The sequence below is a fragment of the Palaemon carinicauda genome, chromosome 20, assembly GCF_036898095.1.
Source record: "Palaemon carinicauda isolate YSFRI2023 chromosome 20, ASM3689809v2, whole genome shotgun sequence".
Lineage (NCBI taxonomy): Eukaryota > Metazoa > Arthropoda > Malacostraca > Decapoda > Palaemonidae > Palaemon > Palaemon carinicauda.
Window position 1 is genome coordinate 42,113,774 of NC_090744.1, and position 23,642 is coordinate 42,137,415.

The 23,642-nt window shown below is 41.6% G+C and overlaps 1 protein-coding gene across 3 annotated transcripts in view; it reads right to left on the bottom strand.

Annotated features, from left to right (window-relative positions):
• Coq8 (ubiquinone biosynthesis protein COQ8, mitochondrial) overlaps nt 1-23,642 on the bottom strand; it is a 129,176-nt gene that overhangs the window by 21,680 nt on the left and 83,854 nt on the right. For all 3 annotated transcript variants that reach the window (XM_068395089.1, XM_068395090.1, XM_068395091.1), the window contains 4 exons: nt 20,257-20,482; nt 20,006-20,130; nt 19,656-19,878; nt 1-124 (listed from right to left, as the gene is read on the bottom strand). The exon at nt 1-124 is cut by the window's left edge and continues 37 nt beyond it. In XM_068395089.1, the coding sequence (XP_068251190.1) occupies nt 1-124; nt 19,656-19,878; nt 20,006-20,130; nt 20,257-20,482 (698 nt within the window). The remainder of the gene's footprint in view (nt 125-19,655; nt 19,879-20,005; nt 20,131-20,256; nt 20,483-23,642) is intronic.

Consider the following 23,642-nt stretch of genomic DNA (forward strand, 5'->3'; position numbering starts at 1 on the left):
TAAAATTCTGGATATTGACTGACTAGCTGTCTGTATTGCTCAGTACATACTGCCTCTCTTTTGTAGTCACACTCCCAGCCCAATTCTCTTTTAGCAACGTCAATCACAGAGTCCACATATAACCCTGAAAATATATTTGCATTCTCAGCTCCCTCAACAAAAATTACATCACCATGCTTTGGTTTTTATAATGTGTTATCTTTTCTCATGAATGCCACTTAATAAAATTATTTACATTAAGTAAAATTATCTAAACAAACCAATCATTGTTTATATCGCTGTATGAGACTTAATTTTGGAGCTTTAAAAAAATCATCTTCAAACCAAGTGCAAAATTCAAACAGGCTAACATAAGCTAAGCTACAATAGCTGTAATTTTCACTCTCATCTTGGTGTTTATTTCTGACATACATCATAAATGATGAAAATATCATAGTCAGATAGGACTGTAAATTTTAAAATGTAGTTCTGTCAAAAATGAGAAAATACTGTATACAGTAATGAGATAAGTGGTTGTACAGTATAAACCTGAGAAACATACATTTAAATAACAGCACACAAAGGTCCCCATATATAAAAGATGATAAACAATAAATAAGCAGTGAGGGTTTGTTCAGTTGTTTAGGGTGCGTTCTCTTTAAACCAGTGGTTTTTAACCTGTGTTCGATCGAACCCCAGGGGTTCAGTGAAGCAGTTTCAGGGGTTCGGCGGAGGTAACGCACCACAAATGATATGAGAGTGGCACTTGCCAAGGTTAAGCCTCTGATTTCTGAAATTGTCTCTGAAAGGCAACTGAAAAAGTCGAATAGATTTGCAATAAGTATTCATTATGTTTCTGTTTTTGTGTGAAGTTCATATTTTGTTGATATATTTAGGTGGAACACACACACACACTTACACACACACACTCTCACTCTCTCTCTCTCTCTCTCTCTCTCTCTCTCTCTCTCTCTCTCTCTCTCTCTCTACATATATATATATATATATATATATATATATATATATATATATATATATATATATATATATATATATATATATATATATATATATATATATATATATATATATATATATATATATCCAACTAAGAAGGGTTCAATGAGTATACATATGACGATTGCGGGGTTCAGTACCTCCAACAAGGTTAAGAACCTCTGCTTTAAACTATGTGGTTATAGCACTAATATGCTAAATTTAAAACCTCTACTAGGCAATTTGCTTTAAAAATGTCATGAATCAGTATAGGAAAATGTATACAGTACAGTATACTGTAATATAATAGATATATTCAGTAGACAATCCATCTTTGACACCTAAAGGTTGCAATAATTAAACACCCAGTGATAGGATCAAATGCAATATGGTAAAATAGGTGAGACCAAACGCTGGTGTTAGCCATTCAAACATCTTTCATCAATGACATCCAAAATACTTGGGGCCACGGTGAACTCGACCTGAACAGTACAAGTACTCGTTCCCAAGAGGGACTGTTACCTGCTACCAGTATAGTATGTCAGAATTATCTGCCATACCAGGGTCATGGTGCGGCTCACGGAATCCTGGGGAAACAGTGGCCAGGTGAGCTCTGTCACTGGGAGGAGGGTGGCTTCCATGACAGAATATACCCTACCTTTACATTGTCAATGAAGCTGGTGTGTGTGTGTGTGTGTGTGTGTGTAAGACCACTCGCCTGCACCTGGTGCCACAGCAGTGTCGAACCAAGTTATCACAGCACTTGACAGACCCTGAAGTGAGTTAGTGAGGACTGAGAAGAATGACGTTTAAGAACATTCACCATAATTATTATTATTATTATTACTTGCCAAGCCACACCCTAGTTAGAAAAGCAAGATGCTACAAGACCAAGGGCTCCAACAGGCAGGGAAAATAGCCCAGTGAGGAAAGGAAACAAATAAACTACAGTACAAGAAAAGCAACTAAAAATCAAAACAAAACACTTTAAGAACAGCAACACCAAAACAATCCTCTCATATATAAACTTTTAAAACTTCAAATACGAACGGAGAAGGTGTGCAAAATGTTTTGCCTTCGCCTGGACTATAGAATCAGTGTTGAATTCGGTCGAGACTGCTTAGCCTACTGTATGGTGCTAGCGATTGGTCTTGGTAAGACCATTCAGCTGCAACAATAGCTAACTTATCGCAAAGATACTAGTCGGCTGGAGAGTTCCGAGCAGAACATGTAGGGTATGTAATAATCCTTCATATTGCGATAGGAATGTCTAAGGTGGGCGAATAAACTGAAACCTCTTCCTCTGGCCAATGGTGCTAATGTTTGATCAGGGTTGGACCATTCACCTGCTCCCAGTAACACCAGCTCACGTTTACTTAACTGACCCCATAGGTACCAGTTAGTGGGTGAGCACTGTTGCTCCTTCCTACAGGAAGAGAGCATTCGCTAAAAGTCCCAAGGAACATTAGCAAAAGGTTTTCCCCACAACGATCTTCTTCATTGTCATCTTCTGAAGGAAGAAATGTCATACAAAGGTAATGGAGGTAGGAGAAAAGATAGGTAAAAGAAGAAGAAAGAGTGTTATCTCTCCTTTCCCTTGCCAACCATTTTCCATTCACAGGTTGATTCATGGTCTGCATGACCAATAATGACAAAGCTCCCTCTGAGAAGGAAGCTACAAGAGCTTCCTTCGCTGTAATACAAAACACTACACTGGGGTTTTTGTTATAAGGGAAGCACTATGAACACTCACTTACAATGTAATACAGGAATCACCATATTGAGAACACTTGGCATCAAGTGAGCCATTCACAACAAACACTTATACTATCGTGCACGAAAATAGGACAAAACTCAGCCCGAAGCTGCTAACTCCCTCCCGAGGCAGAGAAAATACCACAAAGGAAGACAAGTTATTCTCTGTGTTCACTGTCTTCTGAGTGGAAGAATGAGAACAACATTCCAAAGGGATGGGGGGTCTGTTTACAGTCACCCCTCCACAAAAATACTTAACACATGTAGTTTTTAAAGTTTGTATCCTCATAGGAACAGAATACTCTTCAAAACAGGCTTACCTTTCAATGCACTTCACCTTATAAATATAAAGAATAAAGAAATCAACACTTTTATTGTGGCTAAAGGCAAAAAGTTTATACTCTGTGACAGGCAGATAGGGGGGGGGATTCTCCTTGTGCCATCTGTTGTTAAACAACTACCTTGTTAACTATTCAATTGGCATTCCAGCACCAATGAAGACATATCCCTATTTAAAAGACAAAAGGTTTGTATATGCTTAAGAACAAATTAAAGATCATATGTCAATTAGTAGTTTCCATCTCAATCTGGGTGGAAGCAAACAATGTGTGATTGTCCACATGGTTCATCTCATCATCATCATCATCTCTTCTTACTCCTGTTGCTAAAAATGGACTTGATTAGATTTTGCCAGTCATCTTAATCTTGAGCTTTTAAATTAATACTTCTCCATTCATCCTCTCTGACTTCACACTTCATAGTTCACAACCATGTAGACCTGGGTCTTCCAATTCTTCTAGTACCTTGTGGAGCCCAGTTAAAATTTTGGTGATTGTACCAACTGTGATGTATGGATCGGAGTTGTGGGGAATGAAAAGTGACGGAGAGACAGAAATTGAATGTGTTTGAGATGAAGTGTCTAGGGAATATGGCTGGTGTATCTCGAGTAGATAGGGTTAGGAACGAAGTGGTGAGGGTGAGAACGGGTGTAAGAAATGAGTTAGCAACTAGAGTGGATATGAATGTGTTGAGGTGGTTTGGCCATGTTGAGAGAATGGAAAATGGCTGTCTGCTAAAGAAGGTGATGAATGCAAGAGTTGATGGGAGAAGTACAAGAGGAAGGCCAAGGTTTGGGTGGATGGATGGAGTGAAGAAAGCTATGGGTGATAGGAGGATAGATGTGAGAGAGGCAAGAGTGTGTGCTAGAAATAGGAATGAATGGTGAGCGATTGTGACGCAGTTCCGGTAGGCCCTGCTGCTTCCTCCGGTGCCTTAGATGACCGCGAAGGTAGCAACAGTAGGGGATTCAGCATTATGAAGCTTCATCTGTGGTGGATAACGGGGGAGAGTGGGCTGTGGCACCCTAGCAGTACCAGCCGAACTCGGTTGAGTCCTTTGTCAGGCTGGGAGGAACGTAGAGAGGAGAGGTCCCCCCCCCTTTTTTTTGGTTTCTTTTGTTTGATGTTGGCTACCCCCAAAAATTGGGAGGTGCCTTGATGTATGTATGTATGTAATCTCTCTTGTGGAGTTTGAAAAGCATGCCCAAACCATCTCCATCTACCCCTCATTATGATCTCATCCACATCCTAGGGAGGCAATATATGGTTGCAGACAACGTCACCTGGAAAAACCAGGTCCTTCCTTTGGCACTGTCTCATCTACAGGTCTGCAGAGCACTGTGGAAGCTATAGACCTATTCATGACCAGCCTCTACAGTAACATCCTGACTTCCTGCTTAGCCCTTTCACATATACTGTAGCAGCCTGGAGGATAAACATCTTTGTGTACTTGAGGATAACTTGGAGATAAATTGATTTCAGACTGATTATGCCTGTCTTAGACAAAATTAAAAGCTCAAGGAACCTTGCAATGATGGTAATCAATACCTTGTGCCAACAGCAGGAATGGTTTTAAGATCTGATCTTCAACTAAATTTTACCAAAAGTCCCGATTTCATGGAAATACAGACCTTTGTTCTTGGAGTTATCCAGTGAGGCTTCAAAAATAAAGGCTTCTTTTCAGAAAAAGCAGCCAAACATACCTTCAAAATTTGTAGTCTCTCAAAACTCAATTTCAACCAGTCCTTGTGAATGCAAAATTGAAATAGGTATTGTGAGAGGTGCTTTCATCATGTCATCACCTACATTCTGAGTTTAGCCTAGTCCATGTAATATTGAAATTGGTATAGTGAGAGGGACTTTCATCATGTCATCATCTACATTTTGAGTTTAGAAGATTTTCTATTGTTTCTAAGGCAGCAGTAGGTCTGTTTTGTTTCATGCTTTTGAGGGGTTTCTTCAAATTAATGAAAGAGGTTATGCCAGCATTCTGAAATAAACAACTACAGTACATGCTTTACCAACATCCAGAAAAATAAGTTCCTCGTAAGTCCATTAAGCTGCCTACATGGGATCTTGACTTGGCATTGAAGACCTTCAGTAGACATCCTTATGAGTAACCCCATAGAGGATTAACGCCACCAGTGCACCTCAAGCACTGCACTGTGAGCATTACTTGAAAGGTCTTTGCAGCATCCTTTCAACCACTAGGTGCACTCACTTCTTAGCCTTCTATTATACTTCCATTCCAGCTTCCTTTCTTCCATTTTGCTGACCAACCTCTTAGGCTTTTCTTCTTGCAACTGTGGTTTTACCCCTTGTGCACATGACCATTGAATAACCTCCCAGGCCTCAGTGCTGTGCCTTTGGGCCTAAAAATGATATTTTAATTATAAAATAAATTTTTGAATATACTTACCCGGTGAATATATAATAGCTGCTGCTCCAGCGGCTCGACAGAAAACACACACAAAAACTCGCGAGCGATCGCTATGAAGGTTGCGGGTGTGCCCACCAGCGCCAACTATCGGCCAGATACCGCATATACATGTAAACAGACCCAATTTTTCTCATCCCGCTGGGTCTCTATCGGGGAGGAAGGGGGGGGCCTTTAATTTATATATTCACCGGGTAAGTATATTCAAAAATTTATTTTATAATTAAAATGTCATTTTTAAATATTTAACTTAGCCGGTGAATATATAATAGCTGATTCACACCCATGGTGGTGGGTAGAGACCAGAGTTAATTAAGTTTACAGCGTATATGCTTAGAGTTTTTGACAGTTATATCATAACAAAACCCAAATATATAAAGGTACCTGGTAAGGAAGTTGACTTAGACGATTACTCTGCCTTATTAGTCTGTCTTCCTCACGAAGCCCAGCGATCCTCTTAGGATGCTGAAAGACTCCCAGGAGCTGAAGTATTAAGGGCTGCAACCCATACAACAGGACCTCATCAAACCCCTAATCTGGGCGCTCTCAAGAAATGACTTTGACCACCCGCCAAATCAACCAGGATGCGAAAGGCTTCTTAGCCTTCCGTACAACCCAAAAAACAATATTAAAAAACATTTCAAGAGACAGATTAGAAAGGATATTGGAATTAGAGTAATGTAGTGGTAGAACCCTCACCCACTACTGCACTCGCTGCAACGAATGGACCCAGTGTGTAGCAGTCCTCGTAAAGAGTCTGGACATCTTTTAAGTAAAATGACGCGAACACTGACTTGCTTCTCCAAAAAGTTGCGTCCATAATACTTTGCAGAGATTTATTTTGCTTGAAGGCCACGGAGGTTGCTATAGCTCTAACTTCGTGCGTCTTAACCTTAAGCAAACATCGGTCTTTCTCATTCAAGTGAGAATGAGCTTCTCGTATTAAAAAAAAAATCTGATAAAATATGACAAAGCATTCTTTGACATAGGCAATGATGGTTTCTTAACTGAGCACCATAATGCCTCAGATTTACCTTGTAATGACTTAGTACGAGCTAAATAGAACTTAAGAGCTCTAACAGGACATAATACTCTTTCCAGTTCGTTGCCTACGATCTCTGATAAGCAAGGAATATCAAAAGATTTAGGCCAAGGACGAGAAGGCAGTTCATTTTTGGCCAGGAAACCAAGTTGAAGTGAACAAGTGGCTTTTTCTGTAGAAAAGCCGATGTTCTTACTGAAGGCATGAAGTTCACTGACCCTTTTAGCCGAAGCCAAGCACACTAGGAAAAGTGTCTTGAGGGTGAGATCCTTCAGGGAGGCTGAATGTAATGGCTCAAACTTGTCTGACATGAGGAACCTTAGGACCACGTCTAAGTTCCATCCAGGAGTTGCCAAACGACGTTCCTTAGCGGTCTCGAAAGACTTAAGGAGATCTTGGAGATCTTTATTGTTGGAAAGATCTAAGCCTCTATGTCGAAGGACCGAAGCCAACATGCTCCTGTAGCCCTTAATCGTGGGAGCTGAAAGGGAGCGAACCTTTCTCAGATGTAAAAGAAAATCTGCGATTTGGGCTACAGAGGTACTGGACGAGGATACAGATGCTGACTTACACCAGTCTCGAAAGACTTCCCACTTCGACTGGTATAATCTAATGGTAGAAGCTCTCCTCGCTCTTGCAATCGCACTGGCTGCCTCCTTCGAAAAGCCTCTAGCTCTTGAGAGTCTTTCGATAGTCTGAAGGAAGTCAGACGAAGAGCGGGGAGGCTTTGATGGACATTCTTTACGTGGGGCTGACGTAACAGATCTACCCTTAGCGGAAGACTTCTTGGAAAGTCTACCAGCCATTGAAGTACCTCGGTGAACCACTCTCTCGCGGGCCAGAGGGTAGCAACCAACGTCAACCTTGTCCCTTCGTGAGAGGCGAACTTCTGCAGTACCTTGTTGACTATCTTGAATGGTGGGAATGCATATAAGTCCAGAAGAGACCAATCCAGTAGAAACGCATCTATGTGGATTGCTTCTGTATCTAGGACTGGAGAGCAATAGATTGGTAACCTTTTGGTCAACGAGGAGGCAAAGAGGTCTATGGTGGGTTGACCCCAAGTAGCCCAAAGACTCTTGCCCACGTCCTTGTGGAGGGTCCATTCCGTGGGAATCACCTGACCCCTCCGACTGAGACAGTCTGCCAAGACGTTCAAGTCCCCCTGGATGAATCTCGTCAACAGGGAGATGCCTCGATTTCTTGACCATAAGAGAAGGTCCCTTGCGATCTCGAGCAGCGTGAAGGAGTGTGTGCCTCCTTGCTTGGAGATGTACGCCAAAGCTGTGGTGTTGTCTGAGTTGACCTCTACCACTTAGTTTCGAAGAAGCTTTCGAATATCATCAAGGCCAAGTGGACTGCTAATAGCTCCTTGCCATTGATGTGCATGCTCTTCTGACTTGAGGTCCACAGACCCGAGCATTCCCGACCGTCCAGGGTCGCACCCCAACCCAAATCCGACGCGTCTGAGAACAACACGTGGTTTGGGTTCTTGACTGCTAGGGATAGTCCCTCTCTCAGACTGATATTGCTGTCCCACCATTTCAGGCATGCCTTTACTGATTCGGAGACTGGGAATGAAACCGTCTCTAACGTCTTGTCCTAGTTCCAGTGAGAGGCTAGATGGAACCGGAGAGGCAGAAGGTGTAGTCTCCCTAGTGAGACAAACTGCTCCAGGGATGAGAGAGTCCCTACGAGACTGTTCCAACTCCTGACTGAACAAACGTTTTCTTTTCAGCATTAGTTGGACTTCGAGCAGGGCTTGTTCTAATCGGTGGCAGACGGGAAAGCCCGAAAAAACTGGACTGCGAATCTCCATCCCCAAATATAGAATAATCTGGGATGGGATCAGTTGGGACTTTTAGGTTGACCAAAAGTCCCGACTCCTTGGCCAGACTCAACGTCCAAAGTAGATCCTGCAGACAGCGAAGACTGGACGATGCTCTGAGAAGCCAGTCGTCCAAGTACAGGGAGGCTCGGATCCCCGATAGATGGAGGGATTTTGCCACATTCCTCATGAGCCTCGTAAACACGAGAGTAGCAGGACTGAGGCCAAAGCACAGGGCTCGAAACTGGTACCCCACATTCCTGTAAACAAACCTCAGAAACGGTTGGGAATCCAGGTGTATAGGAATGTGGAAGTATGCATCCTGAAGGTCGAGAGAGACCATCCAGTCGCCTTCCATTAATGCTGTCAAGACAGCCTGGTAGACTTCATCGTGAAGTTTGTCTTGACAATGAACACATTGAGCGCACTTGCCTCTTACGTACTCCTGCAGTGAACATGGCTGCCAGATCATTGGAGCCATCCCTGAGGGACTTGTTCCTGCAGAGAACGTGGCTGTCAGATCATTGGAGCCATCCCTGAAAGCCTTGTTTATGCATGACATAATTGTACAGCAAAACTTCAAACGCTCGAAAAAACTCCTAACAGGAGATGGTCTAGCTCTGAAGTCGACCATAGAATCTTGGAGCGTCTCATGGCCAGGCGCCAGGGAGAGTCTATGAGGTTTGAGAAGTCTATCTGGGCAGAGGCAGGAACTCCCAAGCCGAGAACTTCTCCCGTGTCATATCAGACTCTCGCTCTATAAGCCAGCTTAAAAGTAGGGAAAGCAAAGGCTGTCTCCCCCAAACTCCTCCTGGTGATAAACCAGTCGCCTAGCAAACGTAAAGCTCTCTTAGAAGAGCGAGAGAGCACTAGCTTATAAAATAACGGCTTCGAAGTAGCTAGGCCTAGTGTAAACTCTGACGTTTAGGCGAACGAGGAGCAGCAGTTACAAAAAGATCCGGACAAAGATCCTTAAAAATTAGCATGATTTATTTAAAGTCCATAGAGGGCTAAGCAGCTTTAGGCTCCTCTCCGTCTGACAGTCCTCAAGGGAATATCAGTAGGAGGGGGAACAGCAACTTCCTCATCTGAAGGAACCTTGTCCGACAATAGCCGAGTCTCAAGCAAGGGAGAGACCTGCCGTGGTGGCAATGCTTAACAAGCAGAGTCCACACGCACTGGTGCATTAGTAGCGGACCAGGACGCAACGTCATGAAACTGCTTAACAGTCTGTGAACTGTCAACAACAACAGGTGCGGGAGGACGCTCGGCGTCCACTCGAGACTGTTTTGACTGCCTAGTCTGAGCAGTCAAAACAACTCTAGACTGCGGTAGTTGACGCTCAGCGTCAAAACAAGTCAACTCCGCTGGTTGGCGAACATCCTGAACGTCAACAGGAGCATTAGGAAGCGGCCTAACGTCCAAATGCGGCTGAAAGCCAACACGTGACCGCATCGAGTGAGGCTCTACATATCGTGACTGACGTGACTTAGCTACGCCAACGTCAACAGGACGCACAAAGGTTCGTTTGGGCGGCTGAAGGCCAGGATCTCGATGAGATAAACGGCTAGAATCAACGTGAACCTTATCGGCTGAATAGTCTTCCATAAGAGAGGCAAGCTTATTCTGCATGTCTTGCCGTACAACCCATTTAGGGAATGGTTGCGGTAAGAGACGAGGGTAACGTCTGTGACTGCAAAACCTCGCCTACAAAAAGACTCTCGGAGCCTGTGTTACGCTTTTGTTTATGCGGCGAGCAGTCTTCCGATGACTGCATAGGGTCAGAGCTGTCCTAATAGTTAAAACCAGGACGCTGGACCTGTCCTGAAAGGACTGACTTTCGCTTAAAGGGCCTCGAAACCTTGTTCCACGGTTTCTTATGCGAAAAGCCTTCGGATGACGAGGAGAAAAACGTCTCGCTCGTCTTATGGTAGGGGCGGTGTTGATGAGACACGCCTGAAACCATAGAGGGAACGTCTGTTCGCTGATCAAGTCCTCTCGAACCCATAAGTCGTACGACATTACTTCTCCCCTGGGCTTGGGAGCTTGCAAGAGGTCTCGGACTAGGCGAACGACAGGCACGAACAGACAAACCCTCGGTCGCAACACTGATAACACTTTGCGCAATTATCACTTTATCACTATGATTTTCTGTTTTGCACTTATTTCACTGAAATCGAAATTTTTTAACAATTCACATTAGGTATGAATAAAACTGATTTCTACCTGAAGCACGCAATTCTACCCTAATCAAAAGGTTATAATTGCGAAATCAGTCGTATAATGTAAGCAAATTAATACAAGCAAAAAAAACAGTAAAAAAATATTTTAAGATAAAAAGATCAGTGGCTGGGAAGGAGACTAAACACTAGTTCATTCAAAACTACGTTTTCAATCTCTCACCGTACAGTGCCTTGGGACGAGAATAAAAACTAAAAACGTTTTATCCTTTCTCCCCGTACAGTGCCTTGGGACGAGAATAAAAACTAAAAACGTTTTATCCTTTCTCCCCGTACAGAGACTAGGGACGAGAGTAAAAGACTGACTCGAGAACAACGTTACTCGCTTGGGACGAGAATAAAGATCGGAACGTTCTCTCTCCTCTCTCTCTCTCCGTCTCTATCTCTCTCTCTCTTGATTTCGCACCGAAGAGAAGAGCCCACTTACCTTTCGTCAATAAACAGGTTATTTGACCAAAGGAAAAAACTGAAAGGTTTTTCAATTAAAAAGTTCCTTTAAAATAGTATTTAAAACATTTAAGCTTTGAAAGAAGAATGAACAAAACGTCAGAATCGATTTACTCTTTCTGCAAAGTGAAACCGTGATACTCTCTCTCTCTATCGTAACGATAGAGCGCAAACTGCGTAGCATAAATAAACTAAACGTTAGTTCATCTTTGAAACAGTACGAAGACTATTCAAAGAAAATCTTTCATAAAATATCTACTAAAAAAAAAAAATTCATTTAATAAGTTTTAAATCAATTGCTCTGTAAAAGTTATTTACGATTGAAAGGGCTCAACGTTGTTTAACTTCGGTTTCCAAGTTAGGACCGCCTACTCTCAGGAAAGGTCGCATATAAACAAATCATTAAAATTTATCTTGATGTTTATTATAAATGGAAAGCTAATCGAGATATAAAATATATAGAGGAAAATCTATAATTAATTTATAACGTGATAAGATAATGGCTAAAAGCCTAAAACACACTTCCGTACTAAGGGAAGGGTCGGCCATTTAAAAGTCAAAGAAAGTCCAAAAAACAATCCAAAGTCATCAAAAATTAAATCTATCCAAAAACGAGTTCAAGATTTAAGTTGAAGATAAAACACCTGCACTGCGAAAACTCAAACCAAAAGGAAGTACTTCACCAAATATGTTGAGAAAACTCCAGGTTGTACAGCGAGTATTGAAACGTCTTGTCGTTAAGGCCGACAGAGAAAAAATTTGGTCTGTTTACATGTATATGCAGTATCTGGCCGATAGTTGGCGCTGGTGGGCACACCCGCAACCTTCATAGCGATCGCTCGCGAGTTTTTGTGTGTGTTTTCTGTCGAGCCGCTGGAGCAGCAGCTATTATATATTCACCGGCTAAGTTAAATATTTAAAATTCATAAATCCAATCCTTTTGAGTCTTCTGAATAATGCCTCCCTCTCAGCTCATCCAGTACATAAAAAAGATAGTCTTTCTTCCAGTATTTTCATCTTGAAGATGGGTCAGCAAATTCCAAACTATCTCAAGTTAGGTAACTTATATGATTTCGACATTTCTTTCTATTACAGTAGACTAAGTTTACAAATTCCTAACTTGAGGAACTGGAACCATTCACTAGCCCCCTTTACAATTTCTTTCCTTCTCTCTGTAGTCAATAGTTAGAAAGACAATTTGGGATACCAATCAGCATTATTATCTTATGCCTAACAAACCCAAGTTTTTGAAAATTAAATTGATATTTTTTTATACAAACTCATTACTTTTCATCAAAGTACTCTCATCTCAACCCCTCAGATCAGACTGCACAAGAAGTGAGATATTTAGCTACTGGGAACCTGGAGATCTTTATGTATATTAGCAGGTGTACTGTACAGTATTGTTTACTGCAAATCTTTCTTTCCCGGAAAATTTATATTTGGAATCCTGAATGAAAGAATGAACTACAGCATATCATGAGCTATAAGTTCTGTATAAACTTGTTTTCAAGTGAGGTATAGTACTGCAATTATACTTTAAATGGAAATTCTGGGTATCGTCATATGTGCCAACATCTAGAAGAATAATGCAAAACCTTTGATAGTGATGAATATGACTGAATACTAACTCTTGTGCAAATGTACAAAAATGTTATTTTCATTAGTAAAATAAATTTTTGAATATACTTACCCGATAATCATGTAGCTGTCAACTCTGTTGCCCGACAGAATTCTATGGAGGGATACGCCAGCTATCACAATACTAGAAGGGGGTGTTCTTACCAGCGCCACCTGTGGCCAGGTACTCAAGTACTTCTTGTTGACACCTCCTCAATTATTCCTCGGTCCCACTGGTTCTCTATGGGGAGGAAGGGAGGGTCAATTAAATCATGATTATCGGGTAAGTATATTCAAAAATTTATTTTACTAATGAAAATAACATTTTTCAATATTAAACTTACCCGATAATCATGTAGCTGATTCACACCCAGGGGGGTGGGTGAAAACCAGTGTACAAGATTAAAGGATAGCTAAGTATCCCATATTTCATATAACAGTTATCTCAAATAACAATGAAATAATAAGTACCTGGTAAGGAAGTCGAATTGAACCGTTACTCTGTCTCTTTTTTAAGTTCGACTTCCTTACTGAGCGCAGCGTTCCTCTTGGAGGCTGAATCAACCCAAAGGTGCTAAAGTATACAGGGCTGCAACCCATACTAAAGGACCTCATCACAACCTTTAACCTCGGCGCTTCTCAAGAAAGAATTGACCACCCGCCAAATCAACAAGGATGTGGAAGGCTTCTTAGCCGACCGAACAACCCATAAAAAGTATTCAAGAGAAAGGTTAAAAAGTTATGGAATTATGGGAATGTAGTGGCTGAGCCCTCGCCTACTACTGCATTCGTTGCTACGAATGGACCCAGGGTGTAGCAGTACTCGTAAAGAGACTGGACATCTTTGAGATAGAATGATGCGAACACTGACTTGTTTCTCCAATAGGTTGCATCCATAACACTCTGCAGAGAACGGTTCTGTTTGAAGGCCACTGAAGTAGCCACAGCTCTCACTTCATGTGTCCTTACCTTCAGCAAAGCAAGGTCTTCTTCCTTCAGATGAGAATTTGCTTCTCTAATCAGAAGCCTGATGTAGTAAGAAACTGAGTTCTTAGACATTGGTAGAGAAGGCTTCTTGATAGCACACCATAAGGCTTCTGATTGTCCTCGTAATGGTTTTGACCTTCTTAAATAGTACTTAAGAGCTCTAACAGGGCAAAGTACTCTCTCTAGTTCGTTCCCCACCATGTTGGACAGGTTTGGGATCTCGAACGACTTAGGGCAAGGACGGGAAGGAAGCTCGTTTTAGCCAAAAAAAAACGAGCCGCAAGGAACATGTAGCCGTTTCAGATGTGAAACCTATGTTCCTGCTGAAGGCGTGGATCTCACTTACTCTTTTACCTGTTGCTAAGCACACGAGGAAAAGAGTTTCTAATGTGAGGTCCTTAAAAGAGGCTGATTGGAACGGTTCAAATCCTGATGACATTAGGAACCTTAGGACCACGTCTAGATTCCAGCCTGGAGTGGACAACCGACGTTCCTTTGAGGTCTCAAAAGACCTAAGGAGGTCCTGTAGATCTTTGTTGGAGGAAAGATCCAAGCCTCTGTGGCGGAAAACCGCTGCCAACATACTTCTGTAACCCTTGATCGTAGGAGCTGATAGGGATTTTACGTTCCTTAGATGTAACAGGAAGTCAGCAATCTGGGTTACAGTGGTACTGGTTGAGGAAAACTGCATTGGCCTTGCACCAGCTTCGGAAGACTTCCCATTAAGACTGATAGACTCTGAGAGTGGATGTCGTCCTTGCTCTGGCAATCGTTCTGGCTGCCTCCTTCGAAAAGCCTCTAGTTCTTGAGAGACTTTCGATAGTCTGAAGGCAGTCAGACGAAGAGCGTGGAGGTTTGGGTGTACCTTCTTTACGTGAGGTTGACGCAGAAGGTCCACTCTAGGAGGAAGAGTCCTGGGAAACGTCGACCAGCCATTGCAGTACCTCGGTGAACCCTTCTCTCGCGGGTCAGAGGGGAGCAACCAACGTCAACCGTGTCCCTTTGTGAGAGGCGAACTTCTGAAGTACCCTGTTGACAATCTTGAACGGCGGGAATGCATACAGGTTGAGATGGGACCAATCCAGCAGAAAGGCATCCACGCGAACTGCTGTTGGGTCTGGAATCGGAGAACAATACAAGAGGAGCTTCTTGGTCATCGAGGTAGCGAATAGAACTATGGTTGGCAGACCCCACAGGGCCCAAAGTCTGCTGCAAACATTCTTGTGAAGGGTCCACTCTGTGGGGAAGACCTGACCCTTACGGCTGAGGCGATCTGCCATGACATTCATATCGCCCTGAATGAGCCTCGTTACCAGCGTGAGCTTTCGATCTTTGACCAAATGAGGAGGTCCCTTGCGATCTTGAACAACTTCCTCGAATGAGTCCCTCTCTGCTTGGAGATGTAAGCCAAGGCTGTGGTGTAGTCGGAGTTCACCTCCACCACCTTGTAAGCTGGAGGGACTTGAAGTTTATCAAGGCCAGATGAACTGCCAACAACTCCTTGCAATAGATGTGAAGTGTCCTTTGCTCCTGATTCCATGTTCCCGAGCATTCCTGTCCGTCCAGTGTCGCACCCCAGCCCGTGTCCGATGCGTCCGAGAAGAGACGGTGGTCGGGGGTCTGAACAGCCAAAGGTAGACCTTCCTTGAGAAGAATGCTGTTCTTCCACCACGTTAGAGTAGACCTCATCTCTTCGGAAACAGGAACTGAGCCCGTCTCTAGCGTCATGTCCTTTATCCAGTGAGCAGCTAGATGATACTGAAGGGGGCGGAGGTGGAGTCTCCCTAACTCGATGAACAGGGCCAGCGATGAAAGTGTCCCTGTTAGACTCATCCCCTGCCTGACTAAGCATCGGTTCCTTCTCAGCATGCTCTGGATGCATTCTAGGGCTTGGAAGATCCTTGGGGCCGACGGACAAGTCCAAAAAGCTCGACTCTGAAGATCCATACCCAAGGAAACAATGGTCTGGGATGGAACGAGCTGAGACTCCTCAAAATTGACCAGGAGGCCCAGTTCCTTGGTCAGATCCATAGTCCATTTGAAAATCTCCAGACAGCGACGACTTGTGGGAGCTCTTAAAAGCCAGTCGTCTGACGGAGCCGGACACAAGATCATGATACTGCTGCACAGTCTGTAAACTGACAATCATGGGCAAGCGAGGAAGTACAGTGACAACCCGAATCTGTCTAGACTATCTGGGTCGTACAGACAACTCCTTAACGGGTTGCTGAGGTTGCCGCACTGCGTCACAACAAGTCCCTTCTGTTGGTTGTTGAACGTCTTCCCCGTGACACATTGACTCCGTAAACAAAAATCCTCTAACAAGGACTAAGCTTGGACTGCATGTCATGCAACACAGCTCAAGGTCTATGGGAGCAGGTGTGGTAACAGACGGGATTAGCGGCTGAAGTGAAACCATTACCTTCCCTGTAAGCATGTTATGCTTAAATAAAAGTCCATAAGAGGTTATGCAGCTAAAGGCTCCCTCCAAATGACAAAGTCCTCAAGGGAATATCAGAAGGAGGGAGAAAAGAACTTTCTCATCTACAGGGACCTTATCCTAGAAAAGCTAAGTTCTCTGAGTGAGGGTTCACTGGTGCAAAAGCAGCAGACTAGAAGGCAATGTTATGAAACTGCTTGACAGTCTAGTGAGTTGGCAACAACCCAAGATATGTTGAGAAGCATGCGGTAAGGTATGCAGAGCATGATGAATGCAGAGTATGCTGTATGCAGAGCATGCTGTATGTAGAGCATGTTGTATGCATAGCATGCTGAAAGCAGAGCATGCTGTATGCAGAGCATGTTGTATGCAGAGCATGCTGAATGCAGAGCATGCTGAATGCTGAGCATGTAGTAAGCAGAGCCTGCTGTAAGCAGAGCCTGCTGTAAGGAAAGCAGAGCGTGTGCATGGCGTTTAACATTTCTCAGAAATTCCATGACCAGTGCTAGAGTGCTTTATGCATGCTTGCATGGGATTTAAAAATCAACATAATGTTTACCTTACATTCATAACTCATGATTCATATTGTTGCCATGGTTAGAAAATGGAGGTAAGGTATGCTGAACAGCAGAGTCAGAACGAGCTGGAACAACAACAGTGGAAGGTGCAGAATCAGGGTGCACGGGTTGAGCTCGGTGCAGCAGCTGAGGAGACTGACTCACAGGTGGAAGAGGTTGTACCTCCACCGAGAGTTGCACCACCGGTGGAGCAGCCAGGGGAGGAGGAGGAAGAGTGGGGTAATCCTCCTGATCCCCAACCGAAGGTTGCCTTAAAGAAGGCTGAGGCTGAACAACACTGGGAACAGCGAACACAGAAAGAGGTTCAACATCGTACGCCTGGCAGATGGTGCTGCGACTGGGTGCAGCGAGTGCAGGCGGGTTGAGCACAGGCTGAAAGGGTGCAGGGGAGGTGCAACACTCTCAGCCCGACACTCACACAACAGGTCCGAAAGCTGTGCTTGCATGGACTGTAGTAGAGTCTACAACATCGTACGCCTGGCAGATGGTGCTGCGACTGGGTGCAGCGAGTGCAGGCGGGTTGAGCACAGGCTGAACGGGTGCAGGGGAGGTGCAACACTCTCAGCCCGACACTCACACAACAGGTCCGAAAGCTGTGCTTGCATGGACTGTAGTAGAGTCTACAACATCGTACGCCTGGCAGATGGTGCTGCGACTGGGTGCAGCGAGTGCAGGCGGGTGCAGCACAGGCTGAACGGGTGCAGGCGGTTGGTGCACCACCGGTGCAGGAGGAGGAGGAGGTGCAACACTCTCAGCACGACACTCACGCATCAGGTCCGAAAGCTGTGCTTGCATGGACTGTAGTAGAGTCCACAACATCGTACGCCTGGCAGGTGGTACTGCGATCAGGCGGAGCGAGCATAGGGGGGGGGGAGTGTAGGCGCACTCTCAGCCCGACAAACTGATGACTGAGGAGAGACAGAGCTAACCCAATGACTGCATCCGGGTTGTTGAACTTTACTTCGTACGTCTGGCATAGGTCTGGACTTTACGTTTAAGAGGTCTTGAGACCTGAGACCAGCGTAACTCTGCCTTTATTTTCTCCTCTAAATCTCTTCTGCAGACGAGCAAAATAAGGGCTCAATCGTCTGCGGGTGGGAGTGACGGTCTCGGTAAGACACGCCCACAACCACCGAGGATACTTCTGTGCGCCGATCAAGGCCTGCCGAACCCTTATGCCCTTCGACATTGCTTCTCCCCTGGGCTTGGGAGCTTGCAAGAGGTCCCGGACTGGGAGGACGACTGGCGCGCACAAAAGTACCCTCACGCATAACACTGACATACTTTGCACTAATCACTTATCACTTTGATTTCTGTTTGCACTTATTTCACTGAACTCGAAACTTTAAGTGGTTTGTACCTGAAACACGCAATTCTATCCTTCTCAAAAGTTAGTAATTGCGAAAACAGAATTACAATGTAACAGAAAAATCTAATGAAAGAAAATTCAGTGGCTGGAAAGAGACTAAAGACTAGATCACTCTAGAAACGTTTAGTTTCTTCCCCTAAAGAGACTAGGGATAAGAGCAAAACGATAACGACGTTACTCGTACGCCTGGCAGGCTTGAGGGAAACGTTTATCCTCTTTCTCCCTCCGTCTCTATCTCTCTCTCTCTCTCTCTCTCTCTCTCTTGACTTAGAACCTGAGAGAAGAGCCCAATCATATATATCGTTAAAACATATTATTGTTAAAGGAAAAAACTGAAATATTTCCCAAAAAGAAAAGTTCCTTATTAGGATCAAAACCATTAAGTTAAGAAAGAATGAACAAAACGCTAGAAACGGTTACTCTTTACTGCAATGTGAAACCGTGAACATTCTTTCTCTATCGTAACGATAGAGTGCAAGTTGAAACGTTCTGAACGTCAACAACTGCCGAGACAAACAAAACGTTAGTTCAACTTTGAAAAAATACGAGACTATCAAAGAAATTCTTTCAAAGACCTTAAAATAGCATAATATGTTAACAGGTAAAACCGAAATGACGGGCTCAATGTTAATTAACTTCGGTACCAAGAAAAGACCGCCTACTATTAGGAAGGTCGAATATAAACAAATATAAAAATTAATTTTAATAAGTTTATAATAAAAGGAAGTTAATCGAAGAGGCCTATAAGAGGCGGAGAGATATAAAATAAATCTATAACTTTTGTTAAGCAAAATTAAGAAAGAGAGTCTATACTCTCTTAGACACCAACACTTCCGTCTAAGGGAAGGGTCGGCCATTGAAGGGTGAACGAGAGTTCATACTCTCTTCGTCACCATAATTAATCAAATTAATTCCAAAAGCTAACTAAGCTAATATAGAAGTTTCCAGTAAAGCGACAGCCGAAATCAAAGAGAAATACTTCACCAAAGTCGTGAAAATACTCCAAGAACATAAGCGTATCCCAGAACGTCTTGTCAGAAGCACGACAGAGGAATAATTGAGGAGGTGTCAACAAGAAGTACTTGAGTACCTGGCCACAGGTGGCGCTGGTAAGAACACCCCCTTCTAGTATTGTGATAGCTGGCGTATCCCTCCATAGAATTCTGTCGGGCAACAGAGTTGACAGCTACATGATTATCGGGTAAGTTTAATATTGAAAAATATATATTAAATGAGTTTGGAATGATCCACAGATACTAAAGAAACTTATAAAAAAGGATATTGTTTACTTTTTCAAATACCTAATACAATATCATATATCTAATGAAAGACATATATGCACAGTACAAAGGTAAGGGTAGAATACTTAAAAGTAAGAACAGGTTACCCAGCTTTATGTTTTATGAGAGAAATACCAAATTATCAAGAGTAACAAACATTTCTTTCAAAAGTTTAGCATGTTCACAGTTTACACTGATTGTCTATAACTTTAAATCACCATATGCCAAACAGAAGTTGCCAGTGAACTATAATGACAGTGAGTACTGTTCAAGAAGAGACATTAGTGACATATTGAACAAATACAATGAAATTACTAACCTTCAGGAATAATATTAGCAACTTTAAGAGTTGACATGAGATTATTTATGTCACTTTCAATGCCTGCTGCAACTCCTGGATACTGAATTTTCATTGCAGCCGACCGACCATCAAGAAGCTTCACCAAGTGTACCTGGCCTATCGATGCAGCAGCAAATGGCTTGTCATCAAAATATGTAACTTTTGATCTCCAATCCTCTCCCAGCTGCTCAACAATTGCTTGCTATTAAATAGGAAAATTAATATCTAGAGAAATAAGTAGCATTATTTATGAGCCCACACAATAATAATCTATGACATATTACAAGTAACCAAATAAAGGCACTGAATGTCATCATTTTGTTACCTACCTCTAATTGCCAAGCAGGCATAAAATCAGCTGACTGCCGCACACGTTCGAAAATCTTTTGGACTTGAGGATTAATTAATGCACTGTCCTGAATACTCAACATTTGCCCAAGTTTCAAAGCAGCTCCTAAAAATATATTCACATAATGCTGTATTAACTTTCCAGACAAAATAAATATCAGGTAACAATATAAAACATACAACATTCAAATTAAAAAGTAGAGAGTAAATCTAGTTTCAAGGGAATTCTTACCTCTTACTTTACACAGAGTGTCCACTATTCTCTTTGCATTTGCCTCTGTCAAAAATGGCGATGCATCAAGAAGAGATCCGGATCCTTTGCCCTGGTTTACTCCCAAAGTCCTACGAGTCATTTCAGCAATTGTTCCAGCACCAAGCCCTGCTGCTAGGCCCCCAAAAGTTAGCATACGTCCAAAGCGTGAATGAGGTACTTTCCGGGCTTGAGCATTTTCAGCCAACTGGAAAATGTAATAAAGAATTGAAACCTCGGAAAACCTACTTGTGCTTATACACGTGATGATGTAAGAAAGTACAGTAGATATTTCCCTATGCATTAGTGAGAAAGTTTAATCAATAACTTAACATATATTAGAAGATTGTCAACACCAAAACATTAAATTTCAAAAATTATACTACTTTATGTCAACATCTAAAGGCTGGGCACTATGTAACTATGTACTTTACATTTTTTAGATTATTTTTCCTTCATAAACATGTATTCATTATCTAAATGCACATCCAGCAATTAGTTTTTATAGTATGTATTTTGTTTCCATTTTTATATCCGCTCATCTGCCATCTGATAGAAAATAAACACTTAACATATGGAATAGAGGATTTGGACACAGTTTCCTAATGTATAAGATATATGTGGTTTCTCTGTACAGTAGTAAGCTGTGTTGCTTGCTTTTCTTATTTCTTTTTTATTCATGATCTGATGTAATTACTTACAGACAGGGTATTTTTGCAACAGATACTCTTTTACTAGCTCTCTTTTTGTTTCATTTAAAATTTCAATTTCATATTAAAAGATTTTGATAAAATAAATTTTACACTGGATTAAATTTCCTAAAACTGTACTATAGATACTTCTAAAGAATTTGTATGAATTTCCACATAGATGAAGTTATGTGCTAACCCTTCAAGTCATTTAGAATTTTATAAGCCCTTTTAATAAAGTTTCAAACAAAATAATTTTTTTTTAATTCAAATTCAAGTATTATCTCTTCAGAAGTTGACATGTTCAAGACTCATCAAATTTTGAACTTGATCACTTGATATTCTTGAAAAAATCATCTTGCACATACCAGCATACAAACAAAATAGGAACAAGATAACCATGATAAGGCAAGTTATTACAAATCCAATGACAATCTTTATTAAAGTTGCTAAAAGTCCCTATTCCCCTACACCTTGGAGAGTGTCTGCCAAGTAACAAAATATTAAATACATACAATAAAAAAATACTAGCTAAGATTCTTCCATGGCAATTCATATAAACAACTGAAAAAAACATCTCTAAATATGATCCCTATATGTATGGCAGTTCAAACAAAAAAACCAATAAAATAATATACTGTACAGTACTTCCATAATTAACAGAGATTAATGCAGTATTCTTTTAAAAGAAGCTATAGACTAGATAATAACTAAATAAAAAAAAATCTTAATTTTTCATCAAAAACTTTTGTTCCCAAAGGTAAGAAAAGCCAAGGTAAAGATTTGACTAGAGCATGACTAAATCTTATCTTAACCACCATTTTGAACCTTCTTTCCTTGTCGACAATACCCATAAATCTAAAAAAACAGTACCTCAACTGAGGGAGAACTTACATGAACTCCAGGCGAGTAGTGAAAAAATTATTTTGATTTCCTGAATTATGTTTATTTGAGCTAATCTCCCTAGGATTCATGTGTTGAATAACACACTAAAAGCTAAGATATAAGTAAATAACACAACAGATTTCCAAGTCTCACCTCTAAAAGGGTATTACATCATAAGAAGACCTGCTAGTGGAATAAATGGTACCACATTCTTTGCAAATGTTTCATACAGAAAAATGCTGTACACTAGAACAGTTGCCCTGATCAATAAAGCAAAACAATATACAATGGATAACATATTTAAATTGTAAGGTTCCTCAGTCCAGAAACTTTACACTTACAAAAATGATATAAACAAAAAACTTGCATCTTAATCATAACATAAAAAGTAATGTCTAATAAGATAAAATAACAACCTTAATTGTTGTCGCCTACTACGATAGATCCAGGGGACCAATATTTACCAAAATCATACTCAATATTTCTCAAATATTGAGAAGCAAAATCTGAAATGCACTTTCATTTTGTTACATTAAAGTATTTTTCCATTGGCAAATTTTAAGGAAAGTCAAGTAAAGTAGCTACTGCTCTAATATCATGAGCTTTGACTTTCAAAAAGAGGTGAACATGACTCATCCAACTGACTAAGAGCATCGATAATAATATTCATGAAGACCACAGACATTTTGTAATTGAAGATGAGAAAGATTCTGAACCTAACAGAAAATATTCCAGACCAAATCCTTGTACAGTGAAATTGGAAAAATGTCTATTATTGGTCTTCCTAATATTTTCCATATATCCAGATATACGGGGTAGTGAAGAGGCTATTCCTTGGATAACAATGGAGTTACCATGCTTAACTGATCTGTCAAAACATTATAAGTTCCTGGGATAAAGTGAGGGAGAAGGTAAATGTTCAGGAATAACCAACAAAGTTATTCCTAAACCAGAAGAAAGTGTCTTTGTCTTGGTACCCACGTTTCTGTATGTAGGCCATGGCTGTGATGATTTCAGGTCACCATATTTTTGTAATAAAATAAGGCTTTGAGCACAGATTGTAATTTGAGGAAACTAATGTCCATCTTTGACTTTGTTAAAGACCAAATCGCTGACAGTAGTTGATCCTCCAGCATAACTCCCCATCCTGCCAGAGATAAGTTTCAAAATTGACAAGTAAGAAACTTTCTGAACAATAAACTTACTCCATAAAGACAAATGATGAGCAGCCTACCACTCAAGAAGTTTTTGATGCTGAAGAGCTGGAGTCATCCCTTATTTTGGGTCCAACCATCCATCCCAAAACTTAATAAGATGAAACTGGAAGATCTCATCCGTAAAAGAGAATGAGGGATGAACTTCAACTGAGAAGTCATAGTTCCAAAAAGACTCATTTACTTGAGAACCAATAAAACTTTTGATGTCTTGAATTCCTTGACAATGTTCTCTAACATTTACTATTATCCCAAAATTTTATCATAGATTGATCTCTCAGAAGAACTTCCCAAGAGGATATGAGCATCAGTTAATGGTTCAAGTTCTTTGCTACCAGGATATAAATCCTTTTGAATACCTGTGATGCCATGTTAAACTGAAACAAAGGTAAGTGAATTGATAAACCTTTTCTCCTAACATGAATCTGAGAAACATTTTTTATTCATGATGAGGTGGAAAAAGGAAATAAGCAGCCAACAGATTGATTGAATCTCCATGTTAAACTGCTGCTTACAACAACGATGGGTCACCATGGAGAACCTTGTCAGAATTAAGAGAGATCTAAAAAGCCTTTTGAAC